Here is a 19,037-nt window from a genome sequence, read left to right on the forward strand (position 1 = left end):
AGTGTGGATATGTGGATTGGTATATCGCTAGTCCGAATTACAAATATATGAGCGAGTGTATCTAATCACCAGCTACAACCCCGTCTATCATTATGACACACAGCACGTGCGATCAAGTGCCGTCAAAGTCTGCTCAAACCTTCGTCGACTTCGTCTCCATCATCTTCGGCTCCTCGTACGGCGGCGCTGATCCAGTCTCCTCACTGCCTATCCTCATAATGGCGTTCGTGTTGTCAATCGTCTCCAAAGGCGCAACTGGCTTGTCACCGAGAAGAACCTTCTCGGATGGGATAATCCAGTTGAACCACGATGGCATCAGCAGACCTAGAACGATGGTGGGCAGTACGAGGTGCACAATGCTGAAGCCGTAGATCATGATTGGGTCGAACATGTGTTGTTGTGTGAACTTAGGGTAGGCGAAGGAGAGGACGATGGCGAGAATGGGGCCGGAGATGTACTAAAAGGCAAGTCAGAGAAGTGCTACAATGAAAGTTGGGGTAAAACAGGGTGACATACCTTCATGATAACAGCCCAGTAAAAGGGGATATTCCAGTTCTTTCCCACGCCAATAGTCACATTCATGTCCCGGGTAAGCTGGTGGCCAGGGTAGAAAGCGACCCACCAGAAGCGGCTCAGGAACTTGTTGTTACCGAAGAAGCGGGGGCCCGGGATAGCAGGTGTTCGGGCGGCGAAAAGTGCGATTAGACTGCTGACGATGAAGAAGGCGAAACCGACACCAGCACCAGTTCCTGGAGTCGAGCCGTAGGCGACGCGAATGCCGAGACCTTGGGCGACGGCGAAACCGATGGTGAAGATGAGGTATCCCGGCCAGCCGACTTGGTGGGCGACGTCGCGGCAGCGGTAGAGCGATGTTGCGGCGAAGGTCTCGCACCAGACTGTGAAGAAGAGGGCGACATCGTTGACGTAGGTGTCAACTGCATCGAGAGCCTGCAGTCCGAACTCGGTGCAGTAGATGAGGGAGATGAGTGCGGAGATGACGGTGACAATGGTGCAGACGGCCCAGCGAGGAAGTTTGCGGCCCCAGTTCGTGTCCATGATGAGTGTTGTCATGACTTCAAGGAGGGAGAAGGCGGATGTCAGACCGAGGAGGAAGAGGGTGAAGACTATGAGGAAAGATTAGCAAGGTTTTCTCATTTGGGAGAGAAGGTTCCAAAACTCACAAAAGACAACGGAGAAGAATGGTGCGCCTGGCATCTGGGCAAGAGCCTCGGGGTACGTGATGAATCCTGTAACGAAAGTACCGAGCTGTGTGCCGCTGGAGGGATCGATGCCCAGGTAGCCGACAACACCGAAGACTGAGAAAGCTGCGATGATCTCAACAGCGGAGTTGCTGAAACCAATGATAAGAGCATCTTGTACAGCATTGGAGTGCGAAGAGCAGTAAGATGCCCACGATGTGAAGTATCTAGAGACACGTCAGTATACTTTCTTTTCTGAGATAGACAATAGAACGTACCCAAAACCAACACCGATAGAGAAGAAGATCTGACCAAAAGCCGCTTGCCAGATCTGAGGGCTTTCGAGGGCGCTGGTGCGCCATGTCGCGAAGTAAAGCTTGATACCCTCTCCAGCATTAGGCAGCGAAACTCCACGGCCGATGAGAATGATGATAAGGACGAGCGGGAGGCCCATAGTAACGTAGATGACACGTCCGGTCATACCAACTCCCCTAAAGACGCACAGCCATGTGACGAACCAAGTGAAGATGGCCCAGCCTGCGGTTTCCCCCAGCATACCAGTCCCAACGTATTGAGTGTACGAAGCGACGCTGCCATCGGGGTTGAGACTACCCGTGGAAGCTGCGGCCGTGTTGGCAACGATAACGTTCGCGAAGTACTCCTCGAGATCCTGGCCTTTCCATGGCAGAGGGCTTTGGAAACTGCGGGAGAAGTACTTCATGATCCATGCTAGGAGGGGCACGTAGTAGGTAACCACGACATACTTTAGAATTGCGAAGTCAGTGTATGTTTCTCACCATTGCAAGTCAATTCCACTTACGCCGTTGAAGACGACCGCTAGACCAATACCCTTAGCGCGCTTGTTGTTGCTGTGCCACGCGAGAACTGGGCCACCACGGTAAACACTACCGAGTGCGATCTCGAGGACCAATACAGGCAAGGCGACGAAGAATAGGGCGATGAAGTAAGGGATGAAGAATTGGAGACCGTAGTTGTTGTACACGACCGATGGGAAGCGCAGCAGGTTACCAAGACCAACAGCACCGCCCATGGCGCAGAGGACGAACTGGATGCGGTTCGAGAACATGTCGCGTCCATCTTCGCTCTTCTTCGCCGCTGGCGAGAGCTTCAAGAGGATATTCTTGATTGCAGCCATCTTGACGACTGGGTGTAGTAGGTAGAGAACGAGAGAAAAGGAGTTCGTCGCTCCTGACAGAGTGACGGGTTCAATTCACGACCGTGTAAAGGCGAGTTGCGGAGACGAACGTGAAAGTCGTACCGCAATATTTGCGCAGTGAGATCCCGGTATATAGAGTCCTACAATCTGACTGTCGTGCCACATATCCTATCTCTCCAAGCATGTGCCCAGCCCAAGCAATCGCCCACCTTCCTTCTACAAACAGCACTAGTAGTGTGGCGCTCGCATCCAAGGCTTCCCCAGATCCTGTGCAGAGGCTCAGCTAGCTTGGGCGTACCCTACTACTCGGGTACAACGGGTCTTGGGTGATCAGTAGCTCTACATTGGTTGGTTCGCTCCATCCTGAGCGCTCAACACCACTGCCGATTCCGTACCAGGCGTGCATGTATTTCGGACATGGCGCTGAACCTGTGTTGGCGCGTCAGCCACGGAGGGGAATGAGATATCGTCTGGTCAGTTCAGTCGGTCTTAGGTTCTAGTGTATTGATCTTGGCGCGCGGTAAAGCTTGCGCACGCGACGAAGCTCGACGCATCCAGGTCTGGGGTAATGCTCGGAATCCGTCTATGGCTTGCGAGTGGGACCAGAGTTGGCCGTCAGCCACGAGGGGTCCGATACGTCTTGGTGCCTAAGCACGATGGCCTCGGCGTGCGTTTGTGGTCACACACGTGACCCATCGGGACGCATCTACATCAGTAATTGTTATATCGTTCAGGTGTCTTTTGGCGACACGCGTCCGATGAACAACGGGCCACCCGGCTCAACTATTCCCATTGAACTTCCTCACCTACATGGACAGGTTCCCGGTCAGCCAGCTGGGAGTAAGGTTACGCCGATTGATTGCTATCAGTCAGACGGCGTCCGGCTATGCGGCACTCACTTGGCCTTGGCGGCTTGGATGCCCAGTGATCTGGGTCGGGCGTACAGTCGCTCCCACGACTGTATGTGTTGGTATGACCCTTCCATGATTGAATGAGAAGGTGTTGGCGTTGGTAATGATGATAGGGACTCGGGTCGCTTGGCCATGGTCGCAATTCAGCGGCTATCTGCGGCACGGTGGTGGTTTTCGGGAAGCGTCGCTCATTGTGGACGTCTTCTAGAAGCAAGAGTGGTCTACAAGGCGTCCTAGATTGCCATGGTGTTGTGTGCCTCCTCTTGCTGCATTGCGCTAATCCTGTGCCGGCTTGTGCCTGGGTGTTTGGAAGGGGCGTGGGAGAGGCAGCATCGTGCCTACTTAAGTCACTTTGGCAACGTCGCGTTAATCAGGGGTAAGCTCAATGAACAAACTGTTTCGATCGCGAAGAATCGCGAAACTGTGAAATTTAGGGGCATTGCCAGTTGTTATATAGCACGGAGGTTGATGGATCACTCGTAGGGCGCGCGGGCGGGAGTGGAGGCTAGCGCCGATTTCGGGGATGTCGGACCCGTCTCGGAATGATCGTGCGGCGGAGAACTTTACGACCTCATGTTCTCAAACCTACCTGTTGCAAAGATATGGCGTATTTGGATATAGTGGTAGACGAGTCGCACCTCGTTTCGTTGCTGGAGATGGATTCGGCATTACCGCTCATGCTCAACTTCAAAGAAACGCGCATGGACAGAGCGTAGCAGCAATGAGATGAACTTGGTATCGAGACTACGGGAATGAAGGAGGAAGCTGTCCTCGTGAAAATGAAAAGAACTGTGTAGGAGATCGTTTCAGTCGTTACCCACACTCAATCACACCTCAAACTCCAAACCCCAGCTCTCTCAACCCCATCACCACCCTACCACCAGCCTCCTCCACACCCTCCCACAGCCCCCTCAACCCCTCATCGCTATCTCCCAACACCGGATCCTTTTCTGGCATGCCCACTTTCCACACCTCCCCCTCTTTCCCGTCATGCTCACCTCCAACAGCGAAGTCCCAAACTCCGCCATAAGGATACGCACCCATCATCATGAACTTCCCGCCGCTGACATCCACACTCTCAAAGAACCTCCTCCTCTCCGTCTCCTTCTCCTCATCAACCTCCGCCGCCCTCCCCTCCTCTACATCCTTCGGTTGGTGAAACGCCAATTCCTCGTTCCGCGGTCGCGGCAAAAAGGTTTTGTGGCTAACCCCCGCTGGGATGATGAAGACATCGCCCAGTTCCGCTTTGATATCCACGCCACCAACCTCTCCATCTCCTCTTTCACCCGGTTCGTATTTCCCCTGCGACCAAGACGGGGAGTCAGCGACGCCGAAACGGATCCATGCGCCTTCGCCTGAGATAACGGTCATGGCTTCGTGGGTAGTGGAGTGGTAGTGCGATTGTATATCCATTCCGTACTGCGCTATCCATTGTGTTTGCCAGCCATTCGATGCATAAAGGTCGAGAATCTCTCTTGTTTTGAAGTGCGGTGATGTAACCATATCGTAGAGAAGGCCGGGGTAGTGGAGCAGCGGGTATGGTGAGTTAGGAATAAGGGCTGTAGGAGGGAGTTTGTATTCGTGGACTTTTGTCGCCATTGTAGGATCCGGACGAGGTATCTTTGAGTATTTGGGTTTGATGTGGAAGATCCCGCAGAATAAACGAGACAGGAGATGTCTAAAACGCCCCATCGGATTAGTCGCGACGGGAGTAACCGTCGAAGTTTGGTACGGTGAGGGGCGGGGTTGAGTTTGTTGGTCACCTTGGAAGGAGTGGGGTATACTAACGGATATACACATGAGGAAGTGCTTACCCAAATAGGAAGTAGCAGCGCGGGGTTCCACGTCAGAACTATTAATGGGATGGGAACCGAGATATCTGCACCTTTGTATTTGTAATTTGCCTGCGCCGGACACCTGCAGTTTCGCGATATTATCTTTACCCCAGATGCTTCAGTTACTTTAGCTAGCTTGGAGTGCTGCTGCAATCGATTGGCAAAGTTACGATTTCGTGTGCAAGGAAGGCTCAAGCACTTCATACCTAAACTTGACACAATTTTGGCAACTTGCACAATGCCTTGGAGCTTTTCCGACGACCCGTGAGTGGAGCTAAGGAGATGCAGCTTCAGTGCAGGTATACCTATCCCTTGCGCAATATCTAACGGAAGGGTACATACCTAGGTACTGAAAGATATGGCAAGAGGTTCTTGTGAAGTTTCTGCCTAAATACGCGCCGGCTATCCTACGCTCTTACTCCTCCACTACGACTCTAACCTGATGCGGAGGTACTGACATCTTAGCATACATCGGACGACTGGGAGCAGAGCAATGGGCCAATGAGAAGCCGCGTCTTTCAACACCGAGACCTAAGGATCCTTAGACGAATTACAATATGCAGCTAAAGCTGCAATCAATACATCTCGGTCTCGTGCAACATATCCCTACTCACATTGGGCGTACCTTTCAAAACTCCGCTGTGACGAACCACTCACCCTCGCTATCGAACACTCCTTGCACGATCTTCGACTCCTTACATCGCGCCTCGCAAGCACTGGATCCTTTGCACCAATTCCGCTCCGCACCCCCCATCTACCCAAAGTGAACCGAGCCCTGGAGATGTCTACACTACCAACGGCATGGCAAAATATTAGTTTTCTTTGGATTCACGATAGCACCCGTGAATATCGATCACTACCTACTCAAACTCCAGCACAACCTCACCATCCGCCTGCAATGACACCTCACGACCCCAAGGAGTCTGCGTAGCTCGTCTCATACCACGAGGCGCCTGCACCACGAGAACCACGAAGCCACTGGCCTACGTAAGACCAGAATACCTTGTATCAGGCGAAACAGTATAATTTGCCTGCTCGCACTCTCCAAATCTAGTTGCTTCATCTTCATCCCTCACTCACAACCACAGCTCCATTCACCATGAAGAACACTATCCTGAGCTTTCTTCTAGTGGGACTACACGCCCGCCTTGGTAGCGGTATGCCTCAACACGTTCTCGCAGGCACCGACAAACGTCTCTCGCTCCGCCCACAGCAACAGCTCAGCGTCACGATCAACATCGCGTACTCCCCATTCCATGATTCATCAGCGGGACATTGTGTTACAGAAGACTTTGGCTGCGAGCAAGGCTATTGCTGGAGGAAAGTCAGTTTAATTCCATCCGCTTCAAGGGGTATTCCATGTCGTCGAGATGCTGATACATGCGCTAGTGTACGTGCGCTGGAGATTGGTGCTGGGGGCGAGATTCCAATGGCAACTCTGCCTTATGTAAGACTGCTGCTGATTGCCCCGTGGTTGCAGTTGCGTGCCCGGTGAATGGGTGCCCTGATGGCTGTGCTGATAAGTGATGAGCTGATCAGCTTATGCGATCTTGATCTATGACTACGCCTCTTGCCTGCTGTTTGGCCAATCCTTCTTTTTGGCTTACAAGATGGCAAAAGGCTCATTAAATAGAATTGAATAGAAAGCTGTATGATCAATTTACTGTGTCTTCTGACTTCCTACCCACTGTCTCGATCTTGTCCATGAAAGCACACGATCAATTGACCAAGACTAGCTTGTGATCCAGTCGCCAGTAGGGCTTGGTCGTTCATCGCTGGCCAATCATCCTAGCCATTTCGCAGTCGCTCTTACTCGAAAATCACCAGTCGGTGTTGTTCGGGTGCTACAAATCACCTCGCCACAACGGCAGTAAGCTTATGCATGTACGACACAGCCACGGTTCGACAAATTGGGCATCTCTCCATTGATATAGCAGTGCTGGCACGCACAACGCTAGATATGAGATCGTGGACTCGTGTACGACAGTGTAGTCAACCGCTGGTCTCATTGCATGAGGAAATTCCAACGTCCACTGTTACGTACATCCAAAGAGGTCGGCCCTGGTGCCGATAGCTGCACCACTAAGATACGTTTTCGTGTACGATTGGAGGCTTACGATGACCTGACCTAAAGCGGTTAGCGTAGAAGTCAACGAAGCAGGTGCGGTGCTCAGCCTTAACTCTCAAGCAGCAAATACGTTTAACATCTATAGATGACGATAAGAAAACCACATCAACACCTCCTTACCAACAATGACCACTGCAGACCAAGCTTGCGGGCCGGTATATACCAAGCACTTCATTCCCCTCGAGTCAAATCCAGACGTCTTCACCGAGCTTGCGCATAAGCTCGGTTTATCCACCTCATTAGTCTTCGAGGATGTGCTCTCTTTGGACGATCCAGAACTGCTTGGCTTTCTTCCGCGTCCCGCTTTTGCGTTGATACTGGTGTTTCCGACGACGGACGACTATGAAAAGCGAGTTCAAGACGAGGACGCTAAGCTTGAGGAGTTTCGAACCTCTGGAGGCGCTGGTGACGTGATCTTCTTCAAACAGACCATCAATAATGCATGCGGTCTTTATGCGATATTGCATGCTGTCTGTAATGGCGAGGCGCGACGGAGGATCGGTATGATAGCCATGAACTTAATGAACAACCGTACTGATATCGGCCAGACGGCAACTCAATCATCGCCCAATTACTTGATGCTAGTCTGACGCCAGATTCGGACGAGCTGGCGAACAATGGGCTCGAACGGGCGTACGCTGGAGTAGCAAGCAAGGGAGATACTGAAGCACCTCTCAACGCGGAAGACGAGGTGGACTACCATTACATCGCCTTTGTCAAATCAGCCAAAGACAGCCATCTGTACCAACTTGACGGCGACCGCAAGCGGCCGATAGACCTCGGGGCGCTCACAACAGATGAAGACGTTCTATCTGAGAAATGCCTTGGCGTTATTCGCGGTATGATGGCAAGCGAAGAGGAGAACCCCAACTTCAGCCTGATGGCTTTGGTGGAGCAAGCAGATATGTAGGTAGCCAAGGAGTCACACTCTTCGTAGGATTTCTCCGAAGAGCGAGGAAGTGTGAACTATGAAGGACCTTTTTATTTGTTCTTGCAACGGACTTCGTCAGACGAAGAATGCACGTACTGAAGTACAGCCGCATACACCACAGCTGAGCAAGACGCAAAGCTGTGGGATGCTCCCCCGAAAGGGACTCGTAAAAGTGTCGAAGGCTCAAGTGGCTGGTGTGCGGGTTGCGTCCTATTGTGGATGTGTGTATTGAGAATGACATGGCGACATAGTTTCGTCCTCACATTAGAGGCTGACGACGTCTGTCATTGTGATGTTGTAGGTGGAAGTGGGTGAGTGGGAAGAAAAGTTGAGATGTTCGCCGCATGGACCACCGCGCTAGGCTAGCTCTCGAGGAACCGCGAGCCCTGAGCTTCACTTCGACCGACCGCGAGCGCGACCACGCCTTCCCCACTTCCCTCCTACCAATCGCAAAGATGACGAAGAAACGCAGAAGATATCCGGATTTGAACCAGAAGCTCGAGGTACGATATGCGCACCCAAATCGCATACAGCGCCCATACTGACGTCTGCAGCGACCATGGTGTTACTACTGCGAGCGCGACTTCGACGACCTGAAGATTCTCATCTCTCACCAAAAGGCCAAACATTTCAAATGCGACCGCTGTGGAAGACGGTTAAATACAGCTGGAGGTACGCACCGCTCGATTCAACTCCTCGCACTGATTAAGCAATACTAACAGCTTCTCAGGTCTCTCCGTGCACATGAACCAGGTCCACAAGGAGACGCTCACCCACGTTGAAAATGCCAATCCCGGCCGCCAAGGCCTCGAGCTGGAGATCTTCGGTATGGAGGGTGTCCCGGCCGAGATAATAGACCAGCACAACCAGCAAGTCACACAAGCACATTTCGCCGAGGAGCAAGAGCGCGCGCGAATTACCGGTAATCCCATGCGTGGAGCGTACGTCAATGGCCAAGCTGCACCGAACAAGAGGCCGAAGATCAACGAGAGCCTGGAGGAGATCGAGAAGAGGGCGGCTCAGTTCAGGGAAGATCGAAAGAACGGCGTGCTACCCGCGCCTGTGGAGCCAGTACAGACTGCTGTATGTATTCGAGACTCTGGACAGGGAAAGGATATGGGACTAACATATCCACAGACACCACCAGTTGCGCAGACACCGTACGGCGTACCGCCCCCTGGCGCTCCCGTCGCCTTCCCACCCGGCGCGCCCGCATACCCTCCCCAAGGCGTCCCACAACCTTTCTCGCCCGCCAACGGTGGCATGCCTCCACGGCCTGGCAGCATACCCGGCCAACCTGGCGCGTTACCTCCTCGACCAGGTTTCGGCGCTCCACCACCGGGTGCATACCCGCCTGGTCAGAACGGCGACATATCCAACTCTGTTGACGATCTGATCAACGAAGTGACCAAGGAGGCCGCGCCGAAAGAAGAGAAGAAGAGCAAAAAGGACAAGAACCAGCGCCTCATCTTCTTCGCCGAGACGACAAGTCCCGAGGAGAAGATGGCAGCGCTGCCGAGGTTTGCGGATTTCATGCGGACGTGATGAGACAATGGGCGGTTTGCTGTGTATAACGAGAGAAGGCCAAGCTGCGACTATGCACGTTGGCATTCATGCGAAGGAGCCTTGAGGCCAGCGCAAGGGCAAGAGCCGACAGATGCTACACGACGCAGGACGGACCGCATCAATCAAGGCGTTGCGGCGCGAGACTCTGGCTTTGCATGTGATGTCTAGCTATCAGCGATCACCTTACCAAGATCAAAACGTCGAAGTCCAGAATGGACTGATCTCACGATAGCTCAATGACACTTGATAGCATAGCACAATGGAACAAACCAAGCTTGAGAAGTCAGGGTATCTTGCAATTCAACGCATCCAGTAATTATACAACAGTCGTGTAGTAGCCCCCGCCCAAGTCCAACCAAACCAACCTTCCCAAGCCTTATCGTCGGTCGTAAAAGCCCGACTGATCACCCTCCTCTTCCTCTTCACTATCTTCAGTATACTCCTCACTCCGCTCATCATCGCTGCTACGATCTTCGCTCGCACGCGCCCACTCTGAACTCTCCGTGAACAACGACTCCCCGAGATCCAGACCGCGCGTGTGAGTCGTACCCATTATGCCCTCCTCATCTTCCTGCGTTGTATCCGCGGCGTCTTCCATCTCCGGCATGGGATCGACTTCCCTCAGCAGCGCCTTCTCATCTAGCTCATCGCCAGCAGTAGCGAAACCAACAGACTTGGCTGTACTGGGCCGTTCGTGGACTTCGGTATGTTCAACGCGACGAGGTTGCTCTTCAATGACATCGCCGTTCCAGGGCCGGCATTCCTTGACTGTCTCGCCGCAGCGGAGGCACGTCCAGCCTTCGCCTTCTTCGTTTGCGATGCGTTGCGCGATGCAGGCGAAGCAGTATATGCAGCCACAGGGGATGGTTTCGTAGGGGTTGGTGATGTCGGTTGTTGCGGAGCCGACGACGCCGCCGCCGCCAGCCGAGGAGGTGAGGATGTCGGCTTCGGTGGTGGTTGTGGGGTTTTGGTCGCGGTAGCAGATTGCGCAGGTGCGTTCGGGCAGGAAACCGAGTTCGCCGGCTGCTTTGCTCTCCTCGTCGTCTTCGTCGTTGGCGGGTTTCGAGCGGCCGAGCAGCGAGAGCACGGTCGTGCGTAGCTTCTTGAATGTGCGGCTTAGGATGCGGCGCCAGCGCGAGATGCCGACGAGTGGGAGGAGGAAGAGGAGGAACTCGGTGAAGGCGTGCCAGACGAGTTGGCGGTTGAGGTACTCGAAACTGACTTCGCGTGATGTGGAGTGCGAGGTTGGTGTTAGGCGTAGACGGAGGAGGCGGTCGGTTATGGTTCTATACCGGCCGTCGACGAGGAAGACGAGGAAGCTGGCGAGACCGAGGACGTCGTGTGCGTTTCCGGCTAGTTCGCTCAATCGTCCTAGGACTTTTAATCGCGCGCTCTCGGGTCGGGTGTAGTCTTCTGAAGCGGATAGAAGGTACTCTTCCCACTTCGTCCACGCATACCGTCCGCCCATTGTGACAGCCCCGTATGCAATCTTCTGCCACGGCTTAGGTGGTGGGCGATTCGGCGCACTACTCCGCGCATCCGTGTACCTCAGCCCCTGTAGATGCGCGCCATAACTCGCGTTCTGGTCCCAAATGCTCAGTTTCCACAGTACAGCCCTCAATGCCAGCAATATCTCTGGTGAGTAATGATCTGTGATATGGCTTCCGAAGTACTTCAAGCCCTCGCCGACTTGACTCTTCATCAGGGTAAGGAGTTCCTCATCGAGGAGTTCGGCATCGACTTGGCCAACGCGGAACTCTGGCCGTGTTCCCGACCGGCCTTTTATCGCGTCCCAGACGCTGAATCCAGTCGAGGAGACGCTGCTGAAGGGGAAGGGCAGGCGCGAGAGTGCGCGTTGTGCGGTTGATTGCGGCGGCTCATGGTGATTGCGCTGCTGAAGGGCGCGTTGAGCGCGGCGAGCTGCGATGCGTTGCTGGGCGGCGGCGAAGTCTGCGGAGGGCATTTGGGAGCATTGGGAGGGTGGATGTCACGGGCGTGGTTGGCGATGGCGCGAGATGTGGCTGCAACGTGACAGCGTGATGGGGAGACGAGGCTCGAGTTGCGACGGACCGAGGTTGGCTGGGGAAGGCGTGGGAGTAGCCGATGCGCGCGACGCCTTCTCCAGACACGCCGGGGCCACGTTCAGACACGCCCATAACAGTGCTTCTGTGGAGAGACCATATTCGAGTACACGCTAGACAGATGACACACACTTGATCATCCTCTGCGCAGTATATGTCAACTGCCAACAAGGTGCCCCAGAATCACTGTCTCGTGTCTCGGAGGTCCGAGCTGTCAGGCGGGGAGCTTCTCGAATTTGTTTCCCAAACACCAAGATAGACTTCCCAGACAAGACTTGCCGCATCCTGATCGCAGCCTGGGTGAGCAGGCTCCATAGACTGTACATTCCGCTGAGCCGTGAGCCGCTTCCGCCCAGCTACTTGCCTGTTCCTGCCATATCCAAAAGTTCACCTACTTGCGGCTGCCCCACTACCGCGACAGTTGACCGTCAACACTCACAGCATGAACACAGAGTTCAGCATTGAAGCGCCGGCGGAGGCGAATCCTCTGACTGAGAGCATCTTGTTCCACGTCCTGCGATCAGCGTCCTCAGCAGACCAAACCCAAGTGCAGACGGGCACCAAGCAACTCCAGCAATGGGAAAAGGCCGCGGGTTTCTATCCTCTGCTGCAGGTATGCATATCTTAGCTCCCTGAACTGTACCGGACTGACACTAGTAGACGGTGTTCCTTGACCAATCCCTCCCCCTCGAAGTTCGCTACCTCGCCGTTATCCAGCTCAAGAACGGCATCGACAAGTACTGGCGCAAGACTGCCACCAAGTACGCCTCCACATAAAGCCGCAGAGATGCATAGGCTTACGTGACCGCAGTGCTGTAAGCAAAGAAGACAAGGCTACCATACGGGCCCGTCTACTCGAAAGCGCTGTCAACGAAGCCGACCATCGCCTGGCCCTACAGAATGCTCTCGTCGTCGCTAAGATCGTCCGTTTCGAGTTCCCAAATGACTGGTCAGTCCCAACCCAGCATATACTTTCCTACTCTAACACTTTCTAGGCCAGATCTATTCCAACAACTACTCCACATCCTTCGCGCCTCGACCGATCCGAACGCCTACCGCTTACAACTCCCTCGCGCCCTTCTCGTCTTGCTATACATTGTTAAGGAACTGTCAACTGGAAGACTTCTACGAACACGGCAGAGCTTACAGACCGTCGCGCCGGAGATCTTCAACGTACTCGGCACCATCTACGTGAACAAGGTGCAAACATGGCAAGCCTTCTTTCGCGATGGCGGAGACGACGAAGGCGGTGCGCTTGAGAGCATCGACAACAGCCTGCTTGCTATCAAGACTATGCGGAGACTCATAATCGCCGGCTACGAGTTCCCAGGCAGAGACAAGGACGTTCAGGAGTTCTGGACACTGACCCGTACTCATCTCGGAGAGTTCCTGCAATACGTGATGCCGGAGAACTCACCACTTGCTAGCGAAGTTCAAAAGAAGATAGGCAGGCACTTGATGCAGCTTTCAAAGTTGCACCTCAACATGGCCACGACTCACCCAGCCGACTTTGTCCTTTTACCTAACTCTATAGAGCTTGCGCGCGACTACTGGAGCCTCATCTCTCGACTAGGGGAGCAATGGGGCTCAAAGTCTATTGAGGGCGCCAAAGTCGGTACTGATGGCGATGCCGAAGATGAAGCACCCATCCTCGAGCGTCTGGGCCTGAAAGGCTTGCTGCTCATTCGTGCATGTGTGAAGATGGTCTTCTTTCCCACCCAGACTTTCCGCTTCAAACACCAGCAGGAAAAGGATGAGAAGAACGCGGCCACGCACAAGATCAAGACAGACCTGCTCACTGACGACCTCGTTCGCGAAATGATCTCAGCACTTGTCCAGCGCTTCTTCGTCTTCAGGCCCAGCGACCTTCGTATGTGGGAGGAAGAGCCCGACGAGTGGGAGAAGATGGAAGAGGGAGCAGAGGACTGGGAATTTGCGATCCGACCCTGTGCCGAGAAGCTCTTCCTAGACCTCGCAAAGAATTTCAAAAATTTGATCATTCAGCCTCTGCTCCAAGTTTTCTACACAGTCGCGAGTGAGTACTCACTTTAGCAGAAGATGACCCTTGCTAACGTTTGATAGCACCGGAGAACGAAGATATCCTCTTCAAGGACTCCGTCTACACCGCCGTTGGTCTTGCGGCTGACATACTGCACGATCAACTTGACTTCGACACCTTCCTTGAGAAGACCTTGGTCATCGAAGCAGCGAAGCAGACTCCGGGCTTCAATATCATTCGTCGCCGTATCGCCATTATCATCTCCCAGTGGATAACTATTAAGATGGCCAAGGAGAAGAAGCCTATCGTCTACCAGATCTTTCAGCATCTTCTCGATAAGAGCGATCCCATGAACGATCAGGTGGTACGAATAACTGCTGGAAGAAAGTTCCATGCCGTCGCCGACGAGTGGGAGTTCCAGGCAGATGCCTTCCTACCATACTCGCAGCTCATGCTCGATAGGCTGATGGCGCTGGTCCAAGAAGTGGAACTTCCAGAAACGAAGATGGCACTGCTAAACACCATTAGTCTTGTTGTATACAGGTTAGAGCATCATGTAAGTTGGAGATGGGAGAACTTGAAGTATTGAGACTAACTGGATGCAGATCACCCCATACGCCAACAGCATTATCGCTCTCCTCCCGCCGCTGTGGGAGCAGTCTGGTGAAGAACATCTCATGAAGCAAGCTATTCTCACACTCCTGGCTCGTCTAACGAACGCTATGAAAGCCGAGTCACGTTCCTTCCACGTTTCATTCTTACCCATCATTCAGAGTGCAATCGAGCCTGGTTCAGAAACCCAAGTCTACCTCCTTGAAGATGCGCTGGATCTATGGGCCTCTATCATCGCACAAACGCCGTCCGCTCCTGAACCTACACCACCGGAACTGCTGAACCTACTTCAATACTTGCTACCTCTCTTCTCCATGGACAACGAGACCCTGCGAAAAGCCATTGAAATCACAGAAGCATACCTGCTTCTAGCGCCCTCCGCCGTCCTCGCAGACTCTTTCCGCCCCGCAATCCTTCAAGCCCTCGCTGAGCTATTGGGCAACTTGAAGCCCGAAGCCAATGGCATAATGACACATCTCGTTACATGCATCATTCGAGGCGCGGAAGGTGTAGGTGGGGAGAACGCTGTCAAAGTTCTGACTAGTGACTTGATCTCTTCCGGATTCCTAGCAAAGGTCCTGGAGGGTCTCCACGGCGCATGGACACACCACCAATCCCACGGCCCTTACCGCGAACTCCCTTCCCGCGCTGTTGACGGTGTGGTAGAAACAGACTATTTTACCGTACTAGCACGTATCGGCATGGCTTCACCTTCTGTACTCCTCGAAGCCCTCTCCGCATTATCAAGCGAAGGTCTTGAGAAGACTCTAGATTGGTTATTGGAAGAGTGGTTCGGCCATATCGAGAACATTGGCGATGCGCCAAACAAGAAGCTCATGTGTCTCGTTCTCACACGTTTCTTGGAAGGAGCGCAGCCTTGGATGCTGGGTAGGTTGCAATCTTTGATAGGGATTTGGACGGATGTACTCGGGGAGTTGCTGGATGGCATGGATGATCGGAGTCAAGAGTACGTGCCCTCTCTCATTTGCTGCTTGATTGTTTATACTAACACATCTTTCCGTAGTTCTCTATTCTGGCCTCCAGAACCTTACCATCCTACTGAACCCGAGGCACCGGAGGACATCCGCAAGCGAGAACTTATCTACACTGATCCTGTTCATCAGATCAATCTCGTTGCGTTCGTTAGGGAACATCTCCAACAGGTTATCCAACAAGTGGGTGGAGAACATGCCTTCCAGGAAGAGTGGCTTAGTCGCGTGGACAAAGAAGTTCTCAAGGGTTTTGGGGAGTTGGGCATTATGTGAGACGAGAAGGTGGGTGTATAGGATGGACAGGTTAAGAGAACGGAATCGCTTTCTGCTTCACCTGTTCCACACCATGTATCACTTCGCATACCAGAGTAACTTTATAACACGAGATTAAGCATCGGGTAAAATCCATTACTACTTCCCGTTTAGCACTACGGTTTCGTATCCAAGATCTCGCTCCCCTCAGGCGGCTTCCAATCAAAGCTATCACCCGGCACATCCACACCCACTCGTTCATTCCACTCCAGCAACGCCTCAAAATCACGACATTTCCTCTCAACATTAAAGTCCGGATACGGACCTGGCACCCCTTTCACCCATCTGAACGTAACCACGCCCGGATCAGCAGTACACATGAGACGCTGTCTTATCATATCAACACAATGCTCATAATGTTGCTCGTAGTATTCTAGAAACACCGACTTCTGGCTCTCGTACTCGGGGAAGTGATGGAGGTGGTGGTCACGCCATATGAGGTGGAGACAGTGGAGTTGGTGGATGGCCGCTGTTTGGGCCATATAGCCCTGGAGAGGGAATGTTAGTGGGGGGCGGTTGTGGCGAGGTATCATCGACGTGACGTACCTGCGAAATCTCGTTGGGGTATTTGACGGACGATAGTGGTCGGTTCATGCGTATCATTTCTTCGTGTGATATTGATACGATGCTTACTAGTGCTCTTCAGTATCTGCACTTTGGTTGTATCGGCACGCGGTGCTTACCTACCATTGATAAGTCTGTCCCATGCGGCATTGACATTGGGAGTAGGAGGTCCTTTGTACGGCGTCCAGGCATCGAATGTGCCGAGTACAGTTTCCGTGCTGAAAGTGTTGCGGAGTGCTTCCAGTCCTGGTGCTTTAGACGAGAAGTCAGATCGCAAATGTCATTATACAATAACTGGAATTACTTACACCACGTGTCGTGTTTCAGCATACATTCCACCTCGCACGACATTTTACGCCAGGTTGAATGGGCTCCTAGGGCGAGCAGCAAACAGACTGAGGTTGCATGGAATGTCCAGTGCCAGAAGCTTTTGTGACTCCTTGGTGTATAGCGAAGATGTGAGCGACTGGAGGGAAGAAGCTCTTCTTTGAGGTCTTCTTCAGTTGATGCATCCCTGCAGAATGAGAACATGACTACTTTGCTAGTTTGGTTGTGAGGAGTGGGCAAATGAGTGATGTGTACCGAATGCGACCGGGACAAAATATCTGGGAAATTTCACTCAGCCAGGAGGACTTATGACAGCAACTTATTTAGTAACAAACTCCAACTGTTCTAGGAGATGTTTCAACAATATCTCGAAATCTCCATGTTACATGTGGCTAGTGTAACATTCTCGAGATCAGCTGGTAGTACTGTCAGCATCAGACCATCAAATTTGGTGTAACAATCGCTATTCGGTGAACCCTGTTGAATTGACACCACCAAACTCTGCTACTTCCTCATACCACCATTAATTGCTTTTGGGTCTAATCTATATTCTTCCTGATATGACTATCCTAACGTCAGCTAGTACCACCGTCAGCGTCAGACTCTACCTTGCTGTCGGAGGCCCCGGAACGGTCGGCGCAAAGATATCGAGGTCAGCTGGGGACGATTTCAGTCTTGCATTTCAGCTGGCTGTCGGTCAAGCCGAAAAAGTTGCGTACTTTCTAGACATACTGACTAAAGTCAGACCTAGCAGATCGAGCCCACGCAATTATGTGTGAGCTGTGATGGCGTAACGAATTCTACCGCAGTAATTGAGGATTGTTTCTTAACCTACAGGTATAGTCTAGTTGATGGTTTCAAGAAGCGCATCACGATACAGATCATTACATGCAGTTAGGACACAAGAAATACATTCAGCTCTACACGCTTTCAACCCGAATGCTCCAATCAATCGGTCCTTTGACCTGATTCGCCATCGCCCACTCCTTAATCTGACCAAAGTCTCGACACGTATGCAAGATGCCAGCTCTGGGGCGCACGCGACCGTCTTTCCACTGAAAGACCTGGGTGCTGATATCCGAATTGCACATTAGGCTTTGTCGTATCGCATCAACACAGTGATCAATGTGAGTGATACCAAAGAGTTCATCTTCGCCATCCTGGCCAGGCATATTTGCGCTGTAGTAAGATGGGGCAAGTGCTTTGCGGATCATGTTCTGGATCTGTTTAGCAAACGTCCCATATGGTGCACTCAGGTTGAAAGAGCTTACTAGACAATGCAACTGATGAAAAACGTCGAGCTGGATGACGTAGTATCCTTCATCGTTGGGAATCTGGCTTGTCTCATTCACAAGCTGCTGTGCCTGAGATGTCGGAATTCGAGAAAGGCCGACTGTAACTTGATGTTAGCCAGTTGTGATATGGTTGCTATTTTGAATACAGTTTCTTACAGCTGTAGAGATCATTCCAGGCTGCGTCTAGCTCTGGAGATGGGGTACCTTGGTATATCGTCGAATCGTTATTCGAAGCAAAACCATCGTTGAACCTGATGATCTGGTGTTTGATCATATCTTGCGCCGGAGCTGCTCAAGTATCAACACGCGGTAAGTCGCAAATTTCGCTTTTAACCTACAATAAAGATGCTGCGCATCCATTATCGACCTTTGTTGTCGGTCCAACACATATTTGAAGGAGAGGAGCAGCAGCAACGCGAGGTTTAACGCATACGAGAAACGATGCTTGCACCATTCGCGCGGGTTAGGAGCCTGACGGTCACGGGGCACTGATGCGGGTTCGATATCTAGGTGATACCCTGAATCGTTGGTACCGATGCGCTCGTACTGGGTGGGCTTTTGGCGCCAGAATTGAGGAAACGTGCTCGTCATTGAAAGAAGGAGATAGATGTGGTAGGTTAGATTCGTGAACAGGAAATTCGCAAGTTAGTTGTATTTCATGTAGCATACTAGCTCACATAGAAGGGTTGCAGCTCGATATCTGACTACCCAGGTACACTCAGACCGTTCCAGAGTTGTTGTAGCTAGGAGATACTCGCGCAGCTATGGTTTCACGAACCAAGACACCATCAGCCTCGTACAACCTCCTGATATGGCGCCACTGAGAAAGCGCATCAATTCTGCGTTACCCTACAGCTAGCAACTACGAATGTAAGCTGCTACTAAGGTAGACCTGCAATCAGCACCAGTAAGTGTACACCGCTAATATAGACAGTTCAGCTGCAGCTGGTAGTTGCAAGTCTTCACCGACAACTTTTGATGAGAAAGCCCCACCCAAACTGATTAGGAAGGTTTCCCATATCCAGGTGCGGTGAGAACGTCGGCTGATGCAGGCGCGAACTGCGGTCCCGTGTAATGCACCTGCGACAGCAGCGATGGATTACTGCAA

The 19,037-nt window shown here is 52.5% G+C and overlaps 5 protein-coding genes across 5 annotated transcripts; 3 read left to right on the top strand and 2 right to left on the bottom strand.

The window, feature by feature from the left end:
- Positions 1 to 133: 133 nt before the first annotated feature.
- Positions 134 to 2,355, bottom strand: J4E92_008171 (uncharacterized protein; the record flags this gene model as incomplete). Its single annotated transcript, XM_051499526.1, has 5 exons — positions 134 to 457; positions 517 to 1,124; positions 1,182 to 1,426; positions 1,478 to 1,962; positions 2,020 to 2,355. The coding sequence occupies 5 exons, from the start codon at positions 2,353 to 2,355 to the stop codon at positions 134 to 136; spliced, it is 1,998 nt and encodes a 665-aa protein (XP_051350309.1).
- Positions 2,356 to 7,375: 5,020 nt separating this feature from the next.
- Positions 7,376 to 8,160, top strand: J4E92_008172 (uncharacterized protein; the record flags this gene model as incomplete). Its single annotated transcript, XM_051499527.1, has 2 exons — positions 7,376 to 7,655; positions 7,799 to 8,160. The coding sequence occupies 2 exons, from the start codon at positions 7,376 to 7,378 to the stop codon at positions 8,158 to 8,160; spliced, it is 642 nt and encodes a 213-aa protein (XP_051350310.1).
- A 476-nt stretch (positions 8,161 to 8,636) lies between these two features.
- On the top strand, positions 8,637 to 9,726 carry J4E92_008173 (uncharacterized protein; the record flags this gene model as incomplete). Its single annotated transcript, XM_051499528.1, has 4 exons — positions 8,637 to 8,684; positions 8,736 to 8,853; positions 8,912 to 9,264; positions 9,319 to 9,726. The coding sequence occupies 4 exons, from the start codon at positions 8,637 to 8,639 to the stop codon at positions 9,724 to 9,726; spliced, it is 927 nt and encodes a 308-aa protein (XP_051350311.1).
- A 397-nt stretch (positions 9,727 to 10,123) lies between these two features.
- J4E92_008174 (uncharacterized protein) lies at positions 10,124 to 11,710 on the bottom strand (the record flags this gene model as incomplete). Its single annotated transcript, XM_051499529.1, has 1 exon — positions 10,124 to 11,710. One exon carries the CDS (start codon positions 11,708 to 11,710, stop codon positions 10,124 to 10,126), a length of 1,587 nt encoding a protein of 528 aa, XP_051350312.1.
- Positions 11,711 to 12,270: 560 nt separating this feature from the next.
- J4E92_008175 (uncharacterized protein) lies at positions 12,271 to 15,704 on the top strand (the record flags this gene model as incomplete). Its single annotated transcript, XM_051499530.1, has 7 exons — positions 12,271 to 12,441; positions 12,489 to 12,589; positions 12,640 to 12,777; positions 12,824 to 13,863; positions 13,911 to 14,383; positions 14,433 to 15,406; positions 15,464 to 15,704. 7 exons carry the CDS (start codon positions 12,271 to 12,273, stop codon positions 15,702 to 15,704), a joined length of 3,138 nt encoding a protein of 1,045 aa, XP_051350313.1.
- Positions 15,705 to 19,037: the final 3,333 nt, after the last annotated feature.

The sequence above is a fragment of the Alternaria infectoria genome (assembly GCF_024043175.1).
Source record: "Alternaria infectoria strain BMP 0036 chromosome Unknown scaffold_15, whole genome shotgun sequence".
Classification (NCBI taxonomy): domain Eukaryota; kingdom Fungi; phylum Ascomycota; class Dothideomycetes; order Pleosporales; family Pleosporaceae; genus Alternaria; species Alternaria infectoria.